We start from the raw sequence: 23,530 nt of genomic DNA on the forward strand, positions 1-23,530 counted from the left end.
TCAGTCAGTTAAGTGTCTGCCTTCAGCTGGGGTCATGATCCCAGGATCCTGGGATTGAGCTGCACATCAAGTCCCAGGTAGGGCTCCCTGCTCAGCAGGGAGTCTGCTTTGCCTCTCCTTCTACCCCTTCCCCTCCCCCTGCTCGTGCTCTCACTCTTGCTCTCTCTCAAATAAATAAATAAAATCTTAAAAAAAATCATATAACAAAAGTATCCCATCTCTATTAAATTTATTTGTCATTAAAAACCTTTCAAACAAAAGAAAACTTTCTGTGGTGTAAAAGAAAGCTGCTTGGAAGAAGGTGGGCTAAGTTCTGCCTAGGTTTCACTTATTCATTGTTCAATATTTATCAAAAGATAAATCTGAACCTGCTTCACTTCAGTATACTCAGAAAGAGATATGGCATATTTTGTAATATTAAAAAAACTGACATCAAGAAAACATGTACTTGAACAAAACTATTTCTACATACATCCATTAGACCGCCCAGTAAATAACATTTATAGGATAACCCCAAGTATTTTATTCAGAGTGCCTGTTTAAGACAGCTAAAACACATTTAATATATATTCAAAATATTCTTTTAAAAACGATTCATTTATTTATTTATCTTAGAGAAAGCATGCAAGTGGGGGGAGGGGCACAGGGAGAGACTCTCAGGCAGACTCCCTGTTGAGTGAGGAGCTCTACAAGGGGCTCAATCTCATGATCAATGAGATCATGACCTGAACAGAAATCAAGCATCAGATGCTTAACCAATGGAGCCACCTGGCGACCCCAGAATATTTCTATTTTAAGTATTAGTTAAACCTTTCTGACAGTCCCAGAAAATAAAATCATCTGGAAAGATTAATTTTCCAATGTGTCAACTGTTTGACATTTATTGATCTCAGGATTTTTAAATCATAAATTTATCTCCATTAACTCACTAGCTGAACTAAATAACAGGCAAGTGAAATATATGATGCTTTTGTAAAAACAAAAACACCTTAGAATTTTGCTTAGGGTTAGATATTTTTATATCTAATGACAACAAACAAATCCCATTTTTTTCCTGGTAATATGCCAATAATTGTTATTATACACAATGAACTGAGATGTTTAAAAAATTAAACAGTAATACTTTCAAATATATAAGCCTTTAAGGTACAAGTAAAACAAAATTTACCTCAGACACAGGTTCTTGTTCCTTAGTGGGAGCTTCATTTTTTAATCTTGAAAACAAAATAATTATTGAATACTTTATTTTATATTTACAATGGAAAAATATGAAAGTTCTTTTCTGCATGCTTAAAATAATAAAAATGTAAATTTAAACTAATGTAGATTTGTAAATGACCTTTAAAATATTTTAGGGAAAAATAGAATGCACGAAAATAAACAGTAGATTCAACAAATGTGCTAAAGAAATCAATACAGGCATGTATTTCCTTCTTTTCTGAAAACAAGAGCACTTAAAAATTTTTCTCTATGTTAAATACAATTATAAATAAAAGACATACACTAGTAAAACCGTTTCAAAAAAAGAATTACTCTTTAAAAAATAAAAGCAGGTTATATGCTTGATGTATACAAGATGCTAAGTATTTACTATTACAGGGCTTAAAAAGTGAAAGAAGAGACATTTGATCTATTGTGAAATTCAATATAATGCTATTTCAATATTTATTACAATTAAGGTAGCAAAATCACAGAAATAATTTGTAATTCTGAAGGATATAGTCTCTTAATAGCATAGCTACCATAAGCCTAGCTCAAATACTAACTACAATTTTTTTAACCTTGGTTTTTCTGAAAATAGAAAAATTGTAACTTATTACATTAAGAAAGCCATATGCCATCTTTAAAATAATTTCATATAAAAGCTAGCTTTCCCAAAAGATCTTTTAGAAACTGCTGATAACTAAATATTATTTACTGATATTCTATATTAAACTCAATTTTAAACTACATAAGTACCTACCTGATTTGAAATGCCATTAATAGTTAAGTGATTCATTACTTTATGAAGGCTTAGAGCTATACTTAAAGATTAATTTAGTTAATATAAGCAACTATACTGACTTAAATTTCACGCACAAAAATGAAGACAATATAGGATAGAAACGTCAGTTATCCTAAAAGCTACTTTCATGGTTAGTCGAAATACAGAGTTGGCAATCTTCTTTAACCATTCTCTGAGGGAACACTGAAAAAAATAGGTCTATAAATGCTAATGCTTTACTAGATATTAATAATAATTTGTGTAAAATTACTTATCTATATTTTAGTTATTACATGAAATTGCAAAATATTTAAGATAGTGTCATTTTTTTGTTCTTTTATTATATTGGTAGTGTATTACAATAATTTACAACTAACTTACTAAACAAATTCAAATGAATAAAACTTGCAGAAATATTGACAAAATGCATAAATCTCAATCATTTTGGAGGTTAAAGATTTTGTAATTCTTTTAAATGTTTAATTGTGAACAATATTCATAAAGATGAAATTTCATGTTAGTCTTTAATAATTTATACAGGAAAATGACAGTCTTAAGAATAACATGTATAAAGTTGTATGAAAACATGAAAAATTAGTGTGAAGAAACAAAAAGTAGATATTGGATTAATGAAGTTTTGAAATAAATTTGTATATTACAACTGATTTTTATTTCTAAGCAGTTAATAATTTTAAACTCAATTTGAAAAACTGTGAAACAAACTGAACAAAAAGAAGTTTAAAAACATTTTGTAAAAGAATTTCCCTCTCAGTTTACTGTTGAAAATCAAAGATCAACCTTACATTCTTAAAAAAGAAACATTACCATGCTAATCATTTTCACATATGGCTGTTCTAATAAACTGGTTTTATGCAACAATTAAAATGAAAGCTATTAAGCATGTGCTACTATTACTGCTGATATTTCAACTGGAGAAACTATGCCCTCTTACTATCTCTGCAAGAGAGGTTAGTGACAGAGTTTTTTATTACTCTTCATCTAAGAAACTGGTAGATGAGAACAAAATAAGTTATTGAAATAATTAGCACTAAGAGGCCTATGATCCCAATCTTATTTTGGGGCTTTAACCATACTAGTATTCTGTTTATGGAAAAGAATTATAATAACCAGTGAAATATTTAAGGAAACAAATATTTTAAAAATTCAAAAAGTACACTACAGAAAATTCCACTGAGAAAAAAATTCAGAGTTAATTCATCATTAAAATGTACACTACATTTTTGTAACTACAAAAGCATAATTTAAGATTAACAAATTAAAACAAAAAGATGAACAAATTTTAACACAACTACCAACACATCATTAACACTATTAGGAAAAAAAAGTGTTCTTACCTGTAATTCTTATTCATTAAAGATACCTGCTGAAATAGTCATCATTTGAGATATTCAATTGCTTGGTAGAAGACAGTGAAATTTGCTAAGCTCAAAGTTCTGAGCTAAAGACCTGCTATTAGATAATTACACTTTTCACCTGTAAATGTTGCAATAATTTTTAATAGAAAAATGTAGTACAACATTTAAAACAAACACTAAAGTTTCAGTGTAAAGAGAACAGAAAGCTTGGTGATCAATTTCAAAATGACTACAGATCAAGATTGCAAATAAATTACTTTTCTTCTGTATATGAACCTGCTGAAACATCTTTCTGATAAAGGATAATCCTTTCCTTCTAAAGTTTAAAATAAAATAAATGTCCCTTCTTGCATTTTTCTGCAGGTCACATAACTAATCCAAAGCTACATGTAAAGTAAATATTCTGGGTTAATTACATTAGTGTGTTTTTTTGAGGTTTCATTCATATTATATACATACCATGGGGTAAAGGGAAAAGCTATAAAGGGAAAATCATTCAGATTATTTTAGCCAGGCCATATTCTTTTCTTTTAACAACAATTTAAAAGCCCAAAATTTCAATGTTGATTTTTTTTGTAGTCTTCAATTCATTTGTAAGCATACTTAAAAAGACGAAAAGAAGTTGGATAAGCCAGTAGGAAAGCCAATCAGTTCTTAAACATCTTCCACTTAGATATTCAAGATTAAATTTGATAGTAATCATGAGACTAATAAATTACAGTAAAACATCTAATGTTCCATTTCTGATTATCTGTTCTGAGAGGCGTTAATAGATACGTGGAAAGGGTAACTGAGCTAAACATTTACTGGGTTGCACATACATCAGGTACTGTGCTAAGAGTTCTAGTCCAAAGTTAAGACACAGTCCCTCCTATCAAGGAGTTCATCATTAAGGAAACATACTGAAGCAAATGCTTATGGAATTGTGAAAAGTGTTAAAAAAAAAAAAAAGACAGACATCTACCTGATGGAATGGCTGTACAAAGGACTGAACCACTACAAAAGGGAAAGACACAAGGAAGCAGTGAAGATACTATAGTCAACGGTTTTGCAGAAAGAACAGGAGTTGGCAAAGCAGGGGAAGGAGAGTCAAGGCAGAGCAAAAGCAAAGAATTATGAAACAAGACAACAAATGAGAACCTGAGTGGTCTAATATGACTGTAATGTAGGGAACAAAGGAGAGTAGTCAAAAATGCAATTGAAGAGATAGCAAGGGCAACTTCAGGAAAGATACTGATTGCCAGGATATAGTGTTTATGCTAAGAACTTTATTCTAAGGCTAACAGGAAAGTATGATTATGTGCATCTGAAAGAGAAAGGGGAGTATTAGAAGGGGATAAGCTCCACGCAGGAAGCCCAGAGAAGAGATAGTTAATGACTATCTCAAGTAAAGCAGAAGCAGGGTCAATGGGGAAGAGGAAGGTTTAGGGAGATGATAAACAAGGTAAACCAACAGAATATAAGTACCAACTGGACAAAGAACATTCAATAGAAATATTTACCACTCAGTCTTGTTATTCTCATCCTTAAGGAAAAATTCCAACCATTACTTCTGAACAAATAACCCCAGAGCCATCATCTGGAGCTTTACCCCTCCATTTTTATTACTACTGATTTCAATCAGTCAGCAATTCAATTCAGAAATATCACAGTATATTAGAATTAGACTCAAGTCCTAAGAGATTGTCCAACTGCCCCATCTTGTAGACAAGAAAAATCTGAGGCCAAAAAATGCTAAAGTAATACATCTATTAAGCAACAGAACCAGGATTAAAAGTGATGGCTCTACTTCAAATTTCCACTGCACTGCTTCACAGCCAATTCCTTTCCTGTGAATCAGGCTCCCTCATAATCATGCCAGCAAAAGTGAAAAAGCTTAACTGATCTCTCTGCCTCTGGATGTTTTCCACTCTCAAACATGCTGAGTATCATTGCCAAATTAACCTTACTAGTAGACCAATCCATGCCATTGTTTGCTGAAAATGTCCTATTGCCCATACATCATAGAGCTATTGCTCCAAGTTTGGGAAGCTAGATTCTGGTCCCAATGCTACAGGTGTGTCAGTTGCTGCCTACCTTCCTGTGAAAACACACTGAAGCTCAGTCCCATCTAGTTCCTCAGCCAATCATAACAAGGCAGGAAGTACATTTGTAACCACAAGTACAACCAGGAAACAATATAGTACAGTATGTGTTAGTTTACTCTCTGACAACAGATGGCTATAATTGAAATTGAGGCTCTCTACCTGAAAGCTATGTGATCATGAGCAAATTACTTATCTGTACCTCAGTTGACTTAATATTCATAATTTGGGACAATAACAGTGTGTATCTCATTAGTTTGTGAGAATTAAATGAATGAATAAATACAAAACAGAAGAGTGTCTGGCAAATTACATGTGCTCAATAAATGTTAGCTATTATTAATGACATGGGTAGAGTTGGGAATCAATGTCACTGTCCAGAATACTTGAGAGTGTACCACACAGGCTCATACAGCTTATTACCACTTAGATATCTTCCATATTTTGAGATCTTCCTGCAATACTTCCCCCAACTCTCAAACACAATCCATTAGACATTAATTTTGATTGCTGGTCCACTCCTGTTAGGACCAGCCCTATTTGCTCTCATACAAAATTACCCATTTCTGAACGCCTAGGTATGATCTAAAGTTAAGCAAGACAGAGTAAAAAAATCATTCTAGATAGAAGAACTAATTAGAGACAAGAAATCAAGAGAAACAAAATATTTGTGTGTGAAAATGTGAAGCAGAAAAAAATAAGACCATCAGTGGAGGCAGAAGATTTTGATGCCAGACTAGGGCTCTATTTTGTTATTTTATTGGCAATGGTGAATTAGCCCTGGATATTTAATTTATAACATACAAGCAATTACTATCAGGACCAGAAGACTGAAAAAATGGTAGTAACCTTAGAATCCCTGGCAGAAGTTGCTACGGTGTGACCTAAACAAAGGACTACACTGAAGTTTCATTTGTCTTTCCATTTCACTGGGTCTCCCATCATTCTCTGCTTAACAGACATCAAAGACAGAAGTCCAAACTGCCAGAAACCACCATATTTTGACACACAGCTCCTACCTGTCTTGCAATATATACCAGGGGCAAATATGTTGTATCCTCTTTGAAAAGGAAAAACTATTTTAGAATTGCTCAAGATCTGGTTTGATTAATGTCTGTGGTAGGACGAGAGAAATCTAAGGGCATGATCTCTCATTATCTCCAATCCCAGTTACATTTCAAAAGTTTAGAAAAGGGAACCACAAAAGACGCTGAACGAAGAGCCAAAGCTATCCTGAGAAAGAACAAAGCTGGAGGTAATCACAATTCCAGACTGCAAGATATATTACAAAGCTCTAGTAACCAAAATGCTATGGTATTGGCACAAAAACAGACACATAAGTCAATGGATCAGAAAATTCAGCCTAGAAATAAACCCATGCTTATAAGGACAATTAATCTATGACAGAGGAGACAAAAATATACAATGGGGAAAAGACAGTCTCTTCAATAAATAGTGCTGGGAAAACTGGACAGCTACATGCAAAAGAATGAAACTGGACCACTTTCTTACACTATACAGAAAAAAAAATTAAAAATGGATTAAAGACCTAACTGTGAAGGAAAAATAAGATGAAAGGTGAGAGGGAGGCAAACCACAAGAGACGCTGAAACTCAAGGAAACAAACAGGGTTGCATGGGGGTGCTGGGTGGGGGGGGAGGGACAATTGGGTGATGGGCATTAAGAAGGGCACTTGATGTAACGAGCCTTGGGTATTATATGCAACCAATGAATCACTAAATTCTCCCTATTAAATAAATAAAAAAAAAGACCTGTGAGACCCCAAACCATATAAAACCCTTAAAAGAACACAGGCAATAATTTCTCTGACATTGGCTGTTGCAATATTTTTCTGGATAGGTCTCCTTTGGCAAGGGAAACAAAAGCAAAAATAAACAATTGGGACTCTATCAAAATAAAAAGCGAAGTGAAGGAAACTACCAACAATAACAAAAAAAAAGGCAACCTACTGAATTGGAGAAAATATTTACAAATGATATATCTGGCAAAAGGTTAATATTCAAAATATATAAATAACTTACACAACTCAACACAAACAAAATAATCCAAATAAAAAATGGGCAGAGGACCTGAACATTTTTCCAAAGCCAACATACAGATGGCAAACAGTCACATTAAAAGATGCTCAATATCACTCCTCATCAGGGCAATGCAAACCAAAACCACAATGAGATATCACCTTAACACCTGTCATAATGGCTAAAACCAAAAAGAGAAGAAAGAATAAGTATTGATGTGCAGAAAAAAAGGGACCCTTGTGCACTGCTGGTGGGAATGTAAATTGGTACAGTCACTGTGGAAAAGAGTATGGAGGTTCCTCAAAATATTAAAAAGAGAATTACCACATGATCCAATAATTTCACGACTGGCTTTTACCCAAACAAAAACATTATTTGAAAAGGTATATGTGTCCCTATGTTCATTGGGCATAATCTACAACAGCCAAGATATGAAAGCAAACCAAGTATCCACCAATATAGAATGGATAATGAATAAGTTTTACATATATATATATAAAACTTATACACATATACATATATATAAAAACAATAGAATACTACACAGCCATAAAGAAGGATGAAATTTTGCCATCTGTGACATGGATGGACCTAAAGGGCATTATGCTAAGTGAAATAAGTCAGAGAAAGACAAATATTGTATGATTTCACCCATATGTGGAATCTAAAAAACAAATGAACAAACAAGCAAAAAGCAGAATCAGACCTATACAGAGAACAAACTAACGGTTGCCAGAGGGGAATGGGATGGGGAATGGGCAAAATGGGTGACGGGGAGTGAGAGATCCAGGCTTCCAGTTATGGAAGGAGTAAGTCATAGAAATAAAAGGCACAGCATGGAGAATACAGCCAATGATATTGCAATAGTGTTGTCTGGTGATAGACGGTAGCTGCAGTTGTGGTGAGCACAGCATAACATACAGAGAAGTTGAATCATGACATGTTTTACACCTGAAACTAATGCAACATTGTGTGTCAACTACACCCAAGTAAGATTTTTTTTTTAGTTTAGAAAAGGAAACAAGCCCCAAATAAATTCTGTGTATCTCACAGATGAGATGTTTTCTTTTTTTCTGTTAAATATATGAAATGAAGACATTGACCATTTTGAATACTTAAGACTCTCCAACTTAGATTATGTCCAGAATGAATAATTCCTTCAAATAATTTCAGAATTTCACAGGGAAATAATGGAATGACTTCCTACATATTCTTCAATGATCATAGGATTCAATGGAAGTAAACATTTTTATTTTTTATTATTTATTTTTTTATTTATTTGACAGAGCTCTCTCTGACACAGCGAGAGAGGGAACACAAGCAGGGGGAGTGGGAGAAGGAGAAGCAGGCTTCCTGCCGAGCAGGGAGCCCGATGTGGGGCTCAATCCCAGGACCCTGGGATCATGACCTGAGCCGAAGGCAGACACTTAATGACTGAGCCACCCAGGCGCCCCGGAAGTAAACATTTTTAAAGAGAAATAGTATTCTTAAACATAAAACTTATTAAAAAGGTTGCCATTCTACTTCTAAAAGAGGTTACTTACTGTTTGCATTTATGAAAGATAATTAATGACTTACTGGTATAGTTTAGAGCGGTATAACAGTGATATTTCTCTTAGGGAACAAGTCCAGATTCTCTACTGGTATAGCATTTCACAAAAAATCACATAATGTAGTATATACATGGTATTAGTGGTTTAACTTATTGTGAAAGCAGTGTACTGTGTGGCCCTGTGAAGATGTGGATTCAGTGTCTACAATTCTGACTGCCTTATTCTGTAATTACTCTGATGACATGAACCATGTCTTATTCATATTTCCATTTCCAGCACTTGATACAGAGTCTTGCACACAAAAGGCAAGGAATCAATGTTCTTGGTCATGGGATATATGGAAGGGTTATTTATATTACACTATTAAAGAGCCATGCTAAGCATAAAACTGGTGCTAAGTATAAAACTCAGTAGCCATTCTGAAATAAGACAGAGGAACTCAGTTTCAAGGAAAGTCAGTTTTGTTTCCATTTCTTCCTAGTACTCTTTAAATTAAGGGTATTTAACAAAATATAACAAAAATTTTTATTTGTAAAATATTTTCTACATTTTTTAAAATCTTCTAAACAATAGTGTAAAGATTATTAGAGAGTGCACGCATGCATGCAAGTAGGTGGGGGAGAGGCAGAGGGAGAGAAGGAATCTTAAGCAGGCTCCATGCCCAGTGCGGAGCCTGACATGGAGCTCGATCTCACGACCTTGAGACCATCACCTGAGCCGAAATCAAGAGTCAGAAGCTTAACTGACAGCCACCCAGGTGTCCCAAGATTATTTTTAATTTCATTTCACGAATGAAGAAACTGAAGTAATTTGAACATAAAGTTAGTAAGAGAGATGAGTCTGGAACTGATATTTTGACTTCAGGCAGTGCCCTTCCATTGTACTTTCCTTAGAGCAAACTTGGAGCTAAGTGAGAGAACTAGATCAACTTTTAAAATCTCTTCAAATTGTGGCTTTTGGGACATTTGATTCAATCAATAAAAGAGACAACTGGTTTAGTAGCCCAGTTTTCCAAGTTTGAGACTTTATGGATTTACTATGGACTCACACTTTCAAGATATGTTAGAGGGAAATATCTTTCTAACCTGAACTTTCTGTCAAGAAAATTAACCTTGCATAGGGATAGATGGAACATACCACAACATCATAAAGGCCACCTATGAAAGACCCACAGCTAATATCATCCTCAATGGGGAAAAACTGAAAGCCTTTCCCTTACAGACAGGAACAAGACAAGGATGTCCACTTTCACCATTACTATTTAACATAGTACTAGAAGTCTCAGCCTCAACAATCAGGCAAAAAGAAATAGAAGGCATCCAAATTGGCAAGAAAGAAATCAAAATTTCACTATTTGTAGACAACATGATACTCAATATAGAAAACCTGAAAGACTCCACCAAAAAACTGCTAGAACTTGATTCAATACATGAATTCAGCAAAGTCTCAGGATATAAAATCACTGTACAAAAATGCTGCATTTCTATACACCAATAACAAAGCAGAAAAAGAAATTGGTCCCATTTGCAAATGCACCAAAAACAATAAGATACCTAGGAATAAACCTAACTAAAGAGGTAAAAGATCTGTACTCAGAGAACTATAAACCACTGATGAAAGAAGTTGAAGAGGACACAAAGAAATGGAAAAACATTCCATGCTCATGGATTGGATAAACAAACATTGTTACAATGTCTATACTACCCAAAGCAATCTACACCTTTAATGCAATTCTTATCAAAATACTGATAGCAATTTTCAGAGGGCTAGAACAAACAATCCTAAAATTTGTGTGGAACCACAAAAGACCCCGAACAGCCAAACCAATCTTGAAAAAGAAAACCAAAGCTGGCGGTATCACAGTTCCAGATTTCAAGCTATATTACAGAGAAAGCCGTAGTCATCAGGACAGTATGGTACTGGCACAAAAACAGACACACAGATCAATGGAACAGAAGAGAAAACTCAGAAATGGACCCACAACTATATGGTCAATTCATCTCCAACAAAGCAGGGAAGAATATCCACTGGAAAAAAGTTTCTTCAACAAATGGTGTTGGGAAAACTGGCAGCAACATGCAGAAGAATGAAACTGGACCACTTTTTACACCATACACAAAAATAAATTCAAAATGGGTGGAAGACCTACATGTGAGACAGAAAACCATAAAAATCCTAGAGAACACAGGCAGCAAACTCTTTGACCCTGGCTGTACTTACTAGACATGTCGTCAGAGGCAAGCAAAAATGAACTATTGGGACTTCCCCAAAATAAAAAACTTTCTGCACAGTGAAGGAAACAAAAGGCAGCCCATAAAATGGGCAAAGATATTTGTAAATGACATATCTGATAAAAGGTTAGTATCCAAAATCTATAAGGAACTTATCAAACTCAACACCCATAAAAGCAAATAATCCAATTAAGAAATGAGCAGAAGGCATGAACAGACATTTTCCAAAGAAAACATCCAGATGGCCAAAAGACACACGAAAAGATGTTCAACATCATTCATCATCAGGGAAGTATAAATCAAAACCAAGATGAGCTATCACCTCACATCTGTCAGGATGGCTAAAGTTAACAACACAAGAAACAATAGGTGTTTGGTGAGGATGCAGAGAAAGGGGAACACTTTTACACTGTTGGTGGGAATGCAAGCTGGTACAGCCACTCTGGAGAACAGTATGGAGGTTCCCCAAAAAGTTAAAAACAGAACTACCCTACCATCCGGCAATTGCACTACTAGGTATTTACCCAGAGGATACAAAAATACAGATTTGAAGGGCACATGCACCCTGATGTTTATAGCAGCATTATCAATAATAGTCAAATTATGAAGAGGGCCCAAATGTCCATCAGCTGATGAATGGATAAAGAAGATGGACACATATACAATGGAATATTGCTCAGCAATATAAGAATATAATCTTACCATTTACAATGATGTGGACGGAGCTAGAGTGTATTATGCTAAGTGAATGAGTCAGGCAAAGACAAATACCGTATGATTTCACTCATATGTGGAATGTAAGAAAGAAATCAAGTGAACAAATGGGAAGGGGGAAAACAGAGAGGGAAACAAACCATAAGAGACTGTTAACAGTAGAGAACAGAGGGTTAATGAAGGGAGGTGGGGGGGATGGGCTAGATGGGTGATGGATATTAAAGAGGGCACTTGTGATGAGCACTGGGTGTCGCATTAAGTGATGAATCACACAATTCTACTCCTGAAACCAATATTGCACTGTATGTGAACTAAAATTTAAATAAATTTTTTGAAAATTAACCTTGCAAAACCTAAAATTTTACTTCTATTCTATGTTACAAGTAATATACCCAGATAGATGTACTGGAGAAGATAGAGGAAGAAGAAAAATAGAAATAAGGGTGAAACAAATAGGAAAGTACAATTCCATGACTGAATTATGATCTAACATCTGAGAAAAGCAAATTTTTAAATTTCAAAGGTCTACAAAAGGAACAGCCACTTTACTACTGCTAACTGGCACAATTACACATTTACATAAGCCTCGTAATATTGACTAAGTAGCCAGGAAATGAATGCCTGGCAATAATTTTAAAAGTTTTCTTTAAAAAGGGAATTCTATAAGCTCAAAGGAATGTTTTCCTCCTTTTTAAAAAGGGGATTCTATAAGCTCAGAGGAATGTTTTCCTCCTCAGCAGAGAGCATTTTGCACTAGTTTCCAACAAGGGTGCTGTTTCATAGTCCCTAGACCAGAACAGTCAGAACTACACTCGATCTGACGCTGGAGAATTATACCCGACGCATGCGACTGATGCAACTGCAGTGAAGAGCCCACGGCGCGGCAGTCTGCGAGAATGGACTGCGCCACCTGGGAACTGTAAATCCAAATTACCAACAGCTACGGTGCAGCTGGGTTGCACTAAACCTCTCACTGTCGAGAAGCTGCCACGGACAGGCCATTGCCAGGGTCTTCTGAGCGGGAGCAGGAACTGCAGTAGGAACAGCAGCAGCAGCAGCAACAGCGGGAGCAGTAACCGGAAGAGCTGTTACAGCAGGAGTCATACTGGCGCAATAGCTGCAGCAGCCATGGCAACAACCTGCGTTTATTAAGTACTTTTTGGCAGGCCAGTGCTAAGGAATTTTAATTAAATATTTAACTAAGTAACTTCAATTTTTTGCTAATGATTTAACCATCCCCAGTCTCCATTTCTTATAACCACCCTGCAAAGACTTATTAGAGACCTTTCACTGATGAGGAAGCTGAGGCTCAACAAGCTGGTGAGACACCCAGCTAGGATTTAAACCTAGGACTGCCTATTTCAAAGCTGCACTCCTTTAACGACACCACACTTCAGAGTGGTAGGGAGACAGTTTTCAGTGTGGAGGATTAAAAACAGTAGGTTCCTATGCAAGCTGGTACAGCCACTCTGGAGAACAGTATGGAGGTTCCCCAAAAAGTTAAAAATAGAACTACCCTACCATCCTGCAACTGCACTACTAGGTATTTACCCAGAGGATACAGAAATACAGATCTGAAGGGCACATGCAACCTGATGTTTATAGCAGCAGAAGTGACACAGAAAAGATGTCACAGTAGCTTCTCCAAGTCTGCAGAGAGTAAAAGGTAGTCAAATACCAAAATGACTAGAGTGAGGCTGCAGAAGGATCTCAAAATCAGAGAGCTGGACAGAAAATATGAGAAGAGCCATAGTGTAGTCAGTATAAGGCAGTATAATTAGGGGGAAAAGACAGCTATGACTAAAGTGAACCTAGGAGCATTCACAGATATTCTCTAACAGTAGAAGTTTGGTGAGCTTTAGATACCAAAAATCTAATGGTATTACTAATGTTTGCTTCAACAGTAATTCCAAAACACACACACACACACACACACACACACACACACTGGGTTAGAAAAAGAAAGTTAACACAAGTGATCTGTGAAATGGTATCGGAAGCTCAGATTGAAAATTGAAGTTATTCTAATGAAGATGAATAAAATACGGGCAGAAATAAAATAATGAATAGTAACATAACAGTAGTAACAATGATAACTTTACATGTGTATAGCACTTCCTATGTGCCAACTACTTTCTAAGTACTATAGGCATATACTAACTCATTTAATTCCCTAACACTTTATGAGCAAGTATTGTTGTTAACTGTGTTTTACAAATGAGGAATGGGGCACAGACATCTGGTAACCTACCTAAGGTCACATACACCCTAGTAAACAGCAGGGTAGGAACTCCACACTAAGCAATCAACTGTAGGGCCTGTGCTATTCAACCACTGTACCTTTAGCACTCTGAGAGGGTTTAGTGTAGAGCTGGGTATAAAAACTCCTAATCTTAGTATCAAGGAAGACCTCCTGACACTGTTTAAGCAAGAAGGAAAACTTTACAATGTAAGAAACTCCTTAACAGATAACAAAAGACTGGAAAAAGTAATAGTCTCAAGAAAAGTAAATAAGTGGGTATACTGATGAACTAAGCATAAGGAGTAACAAAGAGAAGCTACAAATAAATGAGAGATTCTTAAATATCTTAGTGTGAAATCATGAAAGGTAACCATACCCTCCAAAAAGAACAAACAAACAAAAAAAGCCCCTTGCTGCTATATTCAGAGGCAGAATAAGCTAATAACTGGTCTGTCCTTATATATTTCTTAGATTTTATAAATAGAGGGTATCATTTTATTTCTGTAATTTCTAAAAATATATGTACATTGCTAGCATCCAGTTATAAACTCTACCTTACAAAGATTCATAAACATGAATGAAATGTCTAGTAGGAGTCCATCTTAGTTAACACCTTACACAACTACTTTTTATTCCCCAGTTCAGAGAATCCAAAGAATGATCCCTCTAGATCAGCATTCTACATACTTATTGTATGAAAATTAATGTCAGAAAGTTAATAAGTATTGAAGGAAAAAAACTCCCGGGTCAAATAAATATACTTGTTGATACAGCCCACATCTAGCAGGATGTGGAAAAATTATATTTTTAATATAGGAAAAATCCTATATTAAAGAATCTATTTAATTTTAACTTGCATTTCCTAAACTTATTTGACCATGGAAACTTTCCCCCCAGTTTATGAATTACGGACACACTAGTTCCACAATTCAGTTTGGGAAACAATGACCTAGTTACTTTCTTTTGTAAAAATATAAGAGAGTTACTTTTATGAGAGTACATGTAGGGAAGTTAAGGTGCTGAGGAGTAATGCTGACATTTAGTTTTCTCAAGGTCAAAAGTTTCTGCTACCAGAGATAAAGATATGTGGCACTCTGTACTCATCTACTAAGAACAAATTTTAACAGGTATGTATGACCAATATTGAATAAAGAATCCCAGAACTCTACAATATGTCTGCACTCATATTTTACAAAAAGGAAACCACCACTCCCCCAGTTTTCCTTTTATATCGGCCACTCCCTCTTAGTTTCCTCTGCCAATACCTTTTCATCTCCCTAAGCCTCTATTGTCAGATTCCCCAGGGCTCAATCTGTGGACCTTACCTTCTATCTCTACTGTGTCCCTTGGTAATCTTATACAGTTCCACGACTTTTTTTAATTTAACTTTTGTTGTGAGACAATTTTATATTCACATGTAGTTGTAAGAAATAATATAGAGACTCCATGCACCTTTTGTCTGGTTTCTCCCAATGATAACATCTTACAAAATTATAGTACAAAATCATAACCAAGATATCGACAGTGATATACCAATTTTATTCACCTTTCTCCGGTGTTACTTGTATTCATTCCCATGACATTTAAAAATGTTCAGTGATATTTACAGCCTAGAACACTCCCCTCACTTCACATAAGTGAATGACTATGACATCTCTATTTGGATGTCTAGCAGGCATCTCAAACTAAAACATGCCCCAAGCCAAAGTCTTCATCTTCCCTTCCGAATTTATTCTTCCTAGTCTTCCCCATATCAATTAGCATCAATGCCATCTTCCCATTTGCTTAAATAACTATGATGTCACCCTCAACATTTTCTCTATTCCACATTCAAACTATCAATAAATTCAAAATATATCCAAAATCAAACCTCTATCACCCACACTGCTAGTTGCTTAGCCTGATCCCCTGCCATTTCCCACTAGATTATTACAAGAGCCCTCCAACTAGTCTCCCTGATTTTGCCCTTGGTCTTCTGTAGTTTATTCTCAAGACAGGGACTAGAGTAATATAAACACTCTTCTCTATTTAAGGTTTTTTGTTGATTGTAGTTTTTACTCAGTTATACAGGACTCCACTATTCAAAATCCTCTAATGAATGGCTTCTTATCTCAGAGTAAAAACCAAATTCATACATGGCCCACATTACCTTGCAGGCCCCATCTCCTACTATTCTCTCTTGCTCACTCATTTGTGGCCAACCCATTCTCCTTGCAGTCCTTCCTTCAGGTCTTTACTCAGATGTCATGTCTCAGTGAGGCCTTCTCTGACCACCAACTCCCACCATGTACTCTTTATCCCCCTTCCCTACTTTATTTTCCTCTACAGTATTGACCACAGTCTAACATACTGCATGTTTTATTTACTTTTTATTGCCTTTCAGCACTAAATAAAACATGAGTTCGAGAAGGGCAGAGATCGGCACAAAGTAGATGTTCGAGAAATCACTGAATAAATAAATGAGGCCCAAAGCAGCAAGGTGTTTTGCCAAAATGTGACAAAAATGTGGCAAGAATCCTAAGTCTCTATAGTTTAGGAACCATTTTTTCTAAGAATGGCGATGGATTCAAACTAAACTTCACTTTTTATTTGGTGGTAACCAAAAACACACGTGCATGAAATGACAATTTCTGATCAGGTGAATAAACTTGATGGTAACTCATCAGCACCAAATTAAAATTCAACCAACTGTGTATAATAAGCAAATTTTGTACCAACTGCCTTAAGTGTTTTATTTATACCAACTTTTTAAAAAGGAAGTTATATGTGATAGAACTTTAAGAGTTTAAAATTTAAGAAAATGAACTTGATAATACTATAAGATAGAGTCCTAGGAAAGAACACAAAGCAGTACTCCTACAGTGATATCAAGAATGTAGTTTACCATATTTTTGAGCTTTAACCAAGGTAGAGCAAGGATTTATAAACAAAAAAGAAACTTCTGTTACAAATGGAAAGAAGTTGTTGCTTCTGGGCAAAATTTTAAAATATTTTTAAAATTGGGTAGAAGAAGGATGAATGACAAAACATCCTAGAAATAAGGAAATAAAGACTAGCATATCACCAGGTCCACTTGCTAAGAAACAAGCCACTTTGGGAGCTTTTGGAAAATCATTCATTTACAGTACTAATTAGTTGGGAAATTTGACACTAGTGGATTGAACTTTTTTTGATTATTATTTGCAAGGAGCACATGCAGTCATCTAAATTAGCTTTAAATTTCTTTTCTAAGTAAAATTAAAGAAGTTCTGATTTTACAGTAAAAAACATAATTGAGTCATACTTTTAGAGCCTGCCTGTCCTCACAGCAGGTAAGATCACAAAAGGCATTTTGCTTGTCTTTAAGATTCAAGAAATTGGTATAGTATAGTGACCTTTCAATTGTCCTGGAGGAAAACAATGTAAGGTGCATTAAGTAGATATAGCTTTCAGTTTGTAGGCCAAATGATAATAAGGCCTCCATAAAACAATTAAAGCAATCCTCCTATTTATATGATAAATCTAGAGCTTTCATATGAATTCTTTATTAGTAAATAATTCCTGAGGCACTTAAACAATACAATTTTTTATTAAAAGAAATTAATAGCATCAAAACTGTTTAGTAGGTCTATATTTAATGTAACTAAAATAAACAAATGTCAAATTCTTAAAATATACATATGTATGAGGAGATATATATGTATGTGTATATATATATATATATATATAAAAAATATAAACAACTACATTATTGGTCCCCATAATTTTTAATGTTACCTTTACCCAAAGAGACTATGTTAATGGTTAAGTAGATATTATATATTAGATGTACAAATATGTGACTTTAAAACTTGTTTAAAGGTCTGCAAGAAGAGGTTTTACCAATTCTTTACACTTTAAAACCCACAATTATTAAGATAATATTGATCATAATAATCCCAAAGTAAGACAGAGGATATAATAATGTCGAATGGTTTGAACAACAGCCAAAATAAAAAGCTATAAATAGGCAGCTATAAAGGAATCCATAGAGAATTCCAGAGAATCTCTTGGAGTTCTTAACAAAACAAAGCAAACACTAAACAACAGTTTTAAAGAAAAGAATATAAAAATAGACATCATAAAATAGACATCAGTAAATTTGGAGAACATAAAACCAAGTTACCAAAATTAAATTTTTTAAAATTCAAAAATCTGAGAATTGGTATTCCTAAAAAACTAGAAAGTTAGTACTGGGTAATATATTTTAAATGATAGAAAAATAACTGCAATTTGGAACATAATTTTAGAGACCTGTTGTTCCAAGGACATGAAAATAACCATGGTTTCCTAACAACCAGAGAGCTTTTGTATTCCTTGGACTGCATTCATGCTAGATGAAGATTAAAAGGCAGGAGCCAAAATGACTATACTTCAACTTGGATGTTGAAGCACTGATCTGATGGGGTTTTCTTGGCCACAAGCGACCCACAAGCTTAAGATCAAGAGCCAAAGCCCCCAGTGGGAAGGTGTGCTCAATTTGGTGGGCCCTGAGACCATCCCTGGCTAAATCATCATCAGCCTGATGGGAGGCCAGCCATGAAGGAAGGGAGTCTCCCCAAAATCTGATTTCTTGAGACCACAACCTACAGCAGGTCCCACAGTCAAATTATTCACATTCCTTGAAAAGAGAGAACAGGCATCAGTTGTGTCCATCGAAGGGGGACACTGTCCAGGTGTACCCTGGACATTTTTTGAAATCTCTGGGCTGCCTCTGCATCTGAAAAATAAGAAAAATAGCACAATGACAGACAACGGATGAGGAAAAAGACAATCATCTGGCCTAAAAACTTAAGACTTATAAGAAATTACGAAAGCAGACAAAACACAAAAAGACAAACAGCCATTATCATTTGGAATGTATTATTCTGAAGGCAAGTACAGCAGAGAAAAACACAAATTATTTTAAGCAAAGTAAGAAATGACCATAGCAACAAAAGTTATTTTTGGAGAGAGCCAACTGGAAAAAAAAAAAAAAAAAACCCAAAACATATGTTAAGATATGTCAACCTGACACAAAGATAAGGTGGAATAAGAATCTAGTCCCATTTGAAGCTGAAAATTGCTGAATAATGAGAGCTAGTGTCATGAACTTGGCTGCTTAACTGCCTTTGTGTAAGAAAACATCTCAGAACTTTGAACTTAGGAAATTCCAACTTGTCTTGCACCAGGTCACGAGCTCCAAAGAGCAGGAACCTATTTCAACAAGCAGCTTTAAAAAAAAAAAAAAAATACTTTAATATTTTTCATTTCTTTTAATGATACATTTTAAAATGCAATAGTGCTAAAATCCATCAAAGTAAAATGCACTGAAGTAAAAATTAAACTTACTCAGAAAGATGTTCAGAAGTTGGGATACAAACAGAAACTGAAATTAGAAGAAAAGTTTTATATTTAAAACAGCACATGAAATATGATGAGTGAGAATAACGATTTAGTAAAGAGCCCATATGTGGCTGACCAAAAATACTGGAATAAATATCAAAAATCCAAAGTAATACAATTATATATACGTACCTTTCTCTATTACAACTTGACAAGTATGAGTTTCATGTTGACTTAAGTGTGTGGCCATATTATCTAAGCCAGAAACATCAGCTATGAAATCACAATTAAGGCACACTAGAGTAATGCCCCTATAAAAATAAAAAAAAGGAAATAGTATAAAAGAAAAGGTTTTTATCTTTTATAAAAATCCATACACAAGTTCAATGATTATTTTTCTATAATTTGTTTTTTATGTCATAACTGTCACTCCCGTTTTTGTTATAAAACTTGATATAACTGAAATGATTCTCTGGAAAATGGAATAGCCATATTCAAATTATGCTACCATTTATTTACAGAAAGTATTTTTGTTTTATAAACTTTTACTGCTCATGCTAAAAACTAGGTGACAGGAGACCTACAGCCCAGCCTTGGCCTCACTAACAACTTGTGTCATTTTATTTTTTTAAAGATTTTATTTATTTATTTGACAGAGACAGACACAGCGAGAGCGGGAACACAAGCAGGGGGAGTGGGAGAGGGAGAAGCAGGCTTCCCGCCGAGCAGGGAGCCCGATGCGGGGCTCGATCCCAGGACCCTGGGATCATGACCTGAGCCGAAGGCAGAAGCTTAACGACTGAGCCACCCAGGCACCCCAACTTGTGTCATTTTAACAAGTCACAATCTATCTGTGCCTCTGTTCATCTGCAAAGCAAGGATATAGTATTAATTCACTCAATATATGTTTACTGAGGCTGTCTTTATACATTCTGTACTATTATACTGCATTGTGATTATAATGATGACCAAAAAATATAGTCTGTGCTCTAAAGGAGCTTACAATCTAGTGTTTTATTTAGGTGATGAAAAAATTAGGAGAGAAACGTTAAGGCTTTAAAAGAGATGATGTTGTAGCTGCCATCAATTGTGTACCATGTGCTAAAGGTTTTCCCATATATTTTTAGTTTAATTCTCACCAAAACCATCCAAGGTTGGCATTATTCTCATTTAACACTGAATTAACTAAAGTAGTTAATTCACTACCGATGTCCAAAGCTTGGGCCTTAGCATATCAGCACGGTGACCTGGTCCACTAGCTGGGGCCTAAATTACTTGTTCCTTAACAAAACTCCACTGAGTGCTGCAGTTCCTAAACGAAATCTGTAATGATCATAAATTTAAAAAAATGTTTGGAAACAATTCCCAAAGCCGTCAATACTCTTTGTTGAATTCAGGAATAGTTTTTATACTCATTGGATCAGACCGTGTAGCATTTGCTACTTGAAATATTTAAACACAATTGGCATACAGGATGTAACACTGGCCTTCAGATTCTAATTCAAATTGTGTTTAAACTTTTGATTTTTTGTTGAAAGGTATTTAAAAATATTATTAACCCTGCAAAAATATGGAAATGTTTCAAAGAACTTAAAAAACCATTATATGTTTAATTTATTATATTTACTAGATTAAGCACTTTGGATCTTATGAGTCAAGCATATGAAATGCTGTTTAAAAGAAAATCAAATATATTAAATGTGTAAATGATGTTAAGGTGTTTAAGGAACTTGAATTGTAAATGTAACTGTTTAAAAAATTTATTCAACTTAAATGAACTTTATCAAACATTAATTAAAAGTCCTCTTGAAAGTGATTACTAAAATGTACTAGATTTCTAAATGGAATATTTTTAAGTTAAACTTAAAAGCTTAACTTTAATAACTAATTATACAGTCTTCTCTATTAACAAACTGCCCTTGCAGAAACCAAAAGTAGTCTCAATGGTAAGTAGTAGGTAAATTACTATTCCACTAGTCATAGTTACTTGCACCAGGGATGGAATGCCTAACTCATCATGCCTTCACTAAACAAGGATTTGTAAAATTGGGATTTATAATCAAATTTCTTGATCTGGGAAGATGTAGGAGACTGGGACTAGTATGTTCAAGTCACCAATAGAGAAAGCTGGTCTGCACTAAGGAAGGAAAATAGAACCCAGGTCCAGAGAAAATAATAAAGTCAAGATCATCCTGCCTCAGCAGGTCAGACTAGAGAGAAGCCATGGTAGTAACTGATGGCTTTGTTTCGCTTATTTGTTCTGGTTGCACCTCTTCCTCCATGAGATTCTTTGAAATCCTGCTTATAAGTGATTTTTGCTTAGGTGAAAAAAAATAGATCATGTAATGTGATCATCGTTACTGTCAACTTATTAACAAAGCATAAATACGGTTTTGAAGTTCATCACATACTTTAAAATTTTAAGTTTTGCCAATATACAAAATACAAACAAGTAACATACTTTAGACTAACTTATCCCCTAAAGCTCTAGTCTAACAGTGTGCTCTATATCTACACCTAGATGTCACATTAGCACATTAAAACTGACCTTCATTAAACTAAAATCATGTACTTCTTCCCCAAATCAACTTCTCCTGACTGATCTTTCTTATGATGTTTCCTCCAACAGTAGAGCTCAAACTACAGTTATCTGTCTCTTCCTTAAAATATTCAGTATGGCAAGAATATTATAATATTTATTGAGTACCTATACTGTGCCAATCTAACAATTTTAGACATATCATTTTATCTAAATATTTTAACAACTTGGGGCAACTGGGTAGCTCAGTTGATTGAGTGTCTAGCTCTTGGTTTTGGCTGGGGTCATGATATCATGGGTTGTGGGATGGAGCCCTGCGTTGGGGGGGTGGTCTGTGCTCAGCGGGGAGTCTGCTTGGGGATTTTCTCCTTCTGCCCCTCCTCCCATTCGTATTCTCTCTCTCAAATAGATAAATCTTTAATAAATAAACACATAAATATTTTAATGACCTAAAAAGGTAGTTGCTATAATTTATCACCTTTTTATAAAGTTTGCTTAGTAAGGGGCGCCTGGGTGGCTCAGTTGGTTAAGCGGCTGCCTTCTGCTCAGGTCATGAACCCGGGGTCCTGGGATTGAGCCCTGCATCAGGCTCCCTGCTCAGCAGAGAGCCTGCTTCTCCCTCTCCCTCTGCCTGCCTCTCTGCCTACCTGTGCTCTCTACCTGTCTGTCAAATAAGTAAATAAAATCTTAAAAAAAAAAAGTTTGCTTAGTAAACTACCAAGGACACATAGCTGATAAAGGTCAGGACTAGATTTGAAACTGAGCACTCTGATTCCAGACAGAGCCCATATTCTTAAACATGATGTAATACTGCCTCATCATTTTAACTTAGGCCCTACTAAATTGTTCATAACTACAATAGTCCTAATCTATAGGATTCATGCATCTATAACTTACCTTACTATTGAAACTTCGTTCAGTATCACTTGATTCTATATAAAATATCAAAGTTTCTCTAACGTTCTCCAAATTAAGTCCAAAATCCTTAACCTTATTTTCAGCACTTTCACAATTTAGCTCTAAGCTTAAAACTACTACTCCAGACTTCAATCTTATTACTATTATCTAAACTTTATGCTCCATCCATTTACTACTAGCCATTCCCTCTGTATGCCTAGTACACTTTCATTTCTGCACCTTTATTCACGCTATTTCTTTTAACTCAAATGCCTCTGTGCATCTTCTATCAGTATAAATAATACTCATTCTTTAAAGCCAAGTATATCTAACACCTATGCAGATCATTCCAAGTTATCACCCTCCCCTTTGGAAAAAAGACCCTATTGCACTTACTAAAGGTCCTTTTTGCTTTATTATAGTTTTATACATTCACCCCTTATCTCCCACCCAATAAACTATACATTCCCTGATGGTTGATTCCAAGATTTATTCATCAGTATCATCTTCATAAGACCTGCTATATTA

General features: G+C 35.0%; 1 protein-coding gene across 5 annotated transcripts in view; it reads right to left on the reverse strand.

The window, feature by feature from the left end:
* The window catches only part of ZNF280D (zinc finger protein 280D), a 129,867-nt gene that overhangs the window by 23,820 nt on the left and 82,517 nt on the right, over window positions 1–23,530 (reverse strand). For all 5 annotated transcript variants that reach the window (XM_028100201.2, XM_028100204.2, XM_028100205.1 and 2 more), the window contains 3 exons: window positions 19,759–19,877; window positions 19,573–19,609; window positions 1,169–1,214 (listed from right to left, as the gene is read on the reverse strand). In XM_028100201.2, coding sequence (XP_027956002.1) covers window positions 1,169–1,214; window positions 19,573–19,609; window positions 19,759–19,877 — 202 coding nt within the window. The remainder of the gene's footprint in view (window positions 1–1,168; window positions 1,215–19,572; window positions 19,610–19,758; window positions 19,878–23,530) is intronic.

This window comes from Eumetopias jubatus, unplaced genomic scaffold, assembly GCF_037043125.1.
Source record: "Eumetopias jubatus isolate StellerSeaLion01/CBP00866 unplaced genomic scaffold, mEumJub1_p1.0 scaffold_7, whole genome shotgun sequence".
NCBI lineage: Eukaryota > Metazoa > Chordata > Mammalia > Carnivora > Otariidae > Eumetopias > Eumetopias jubatus.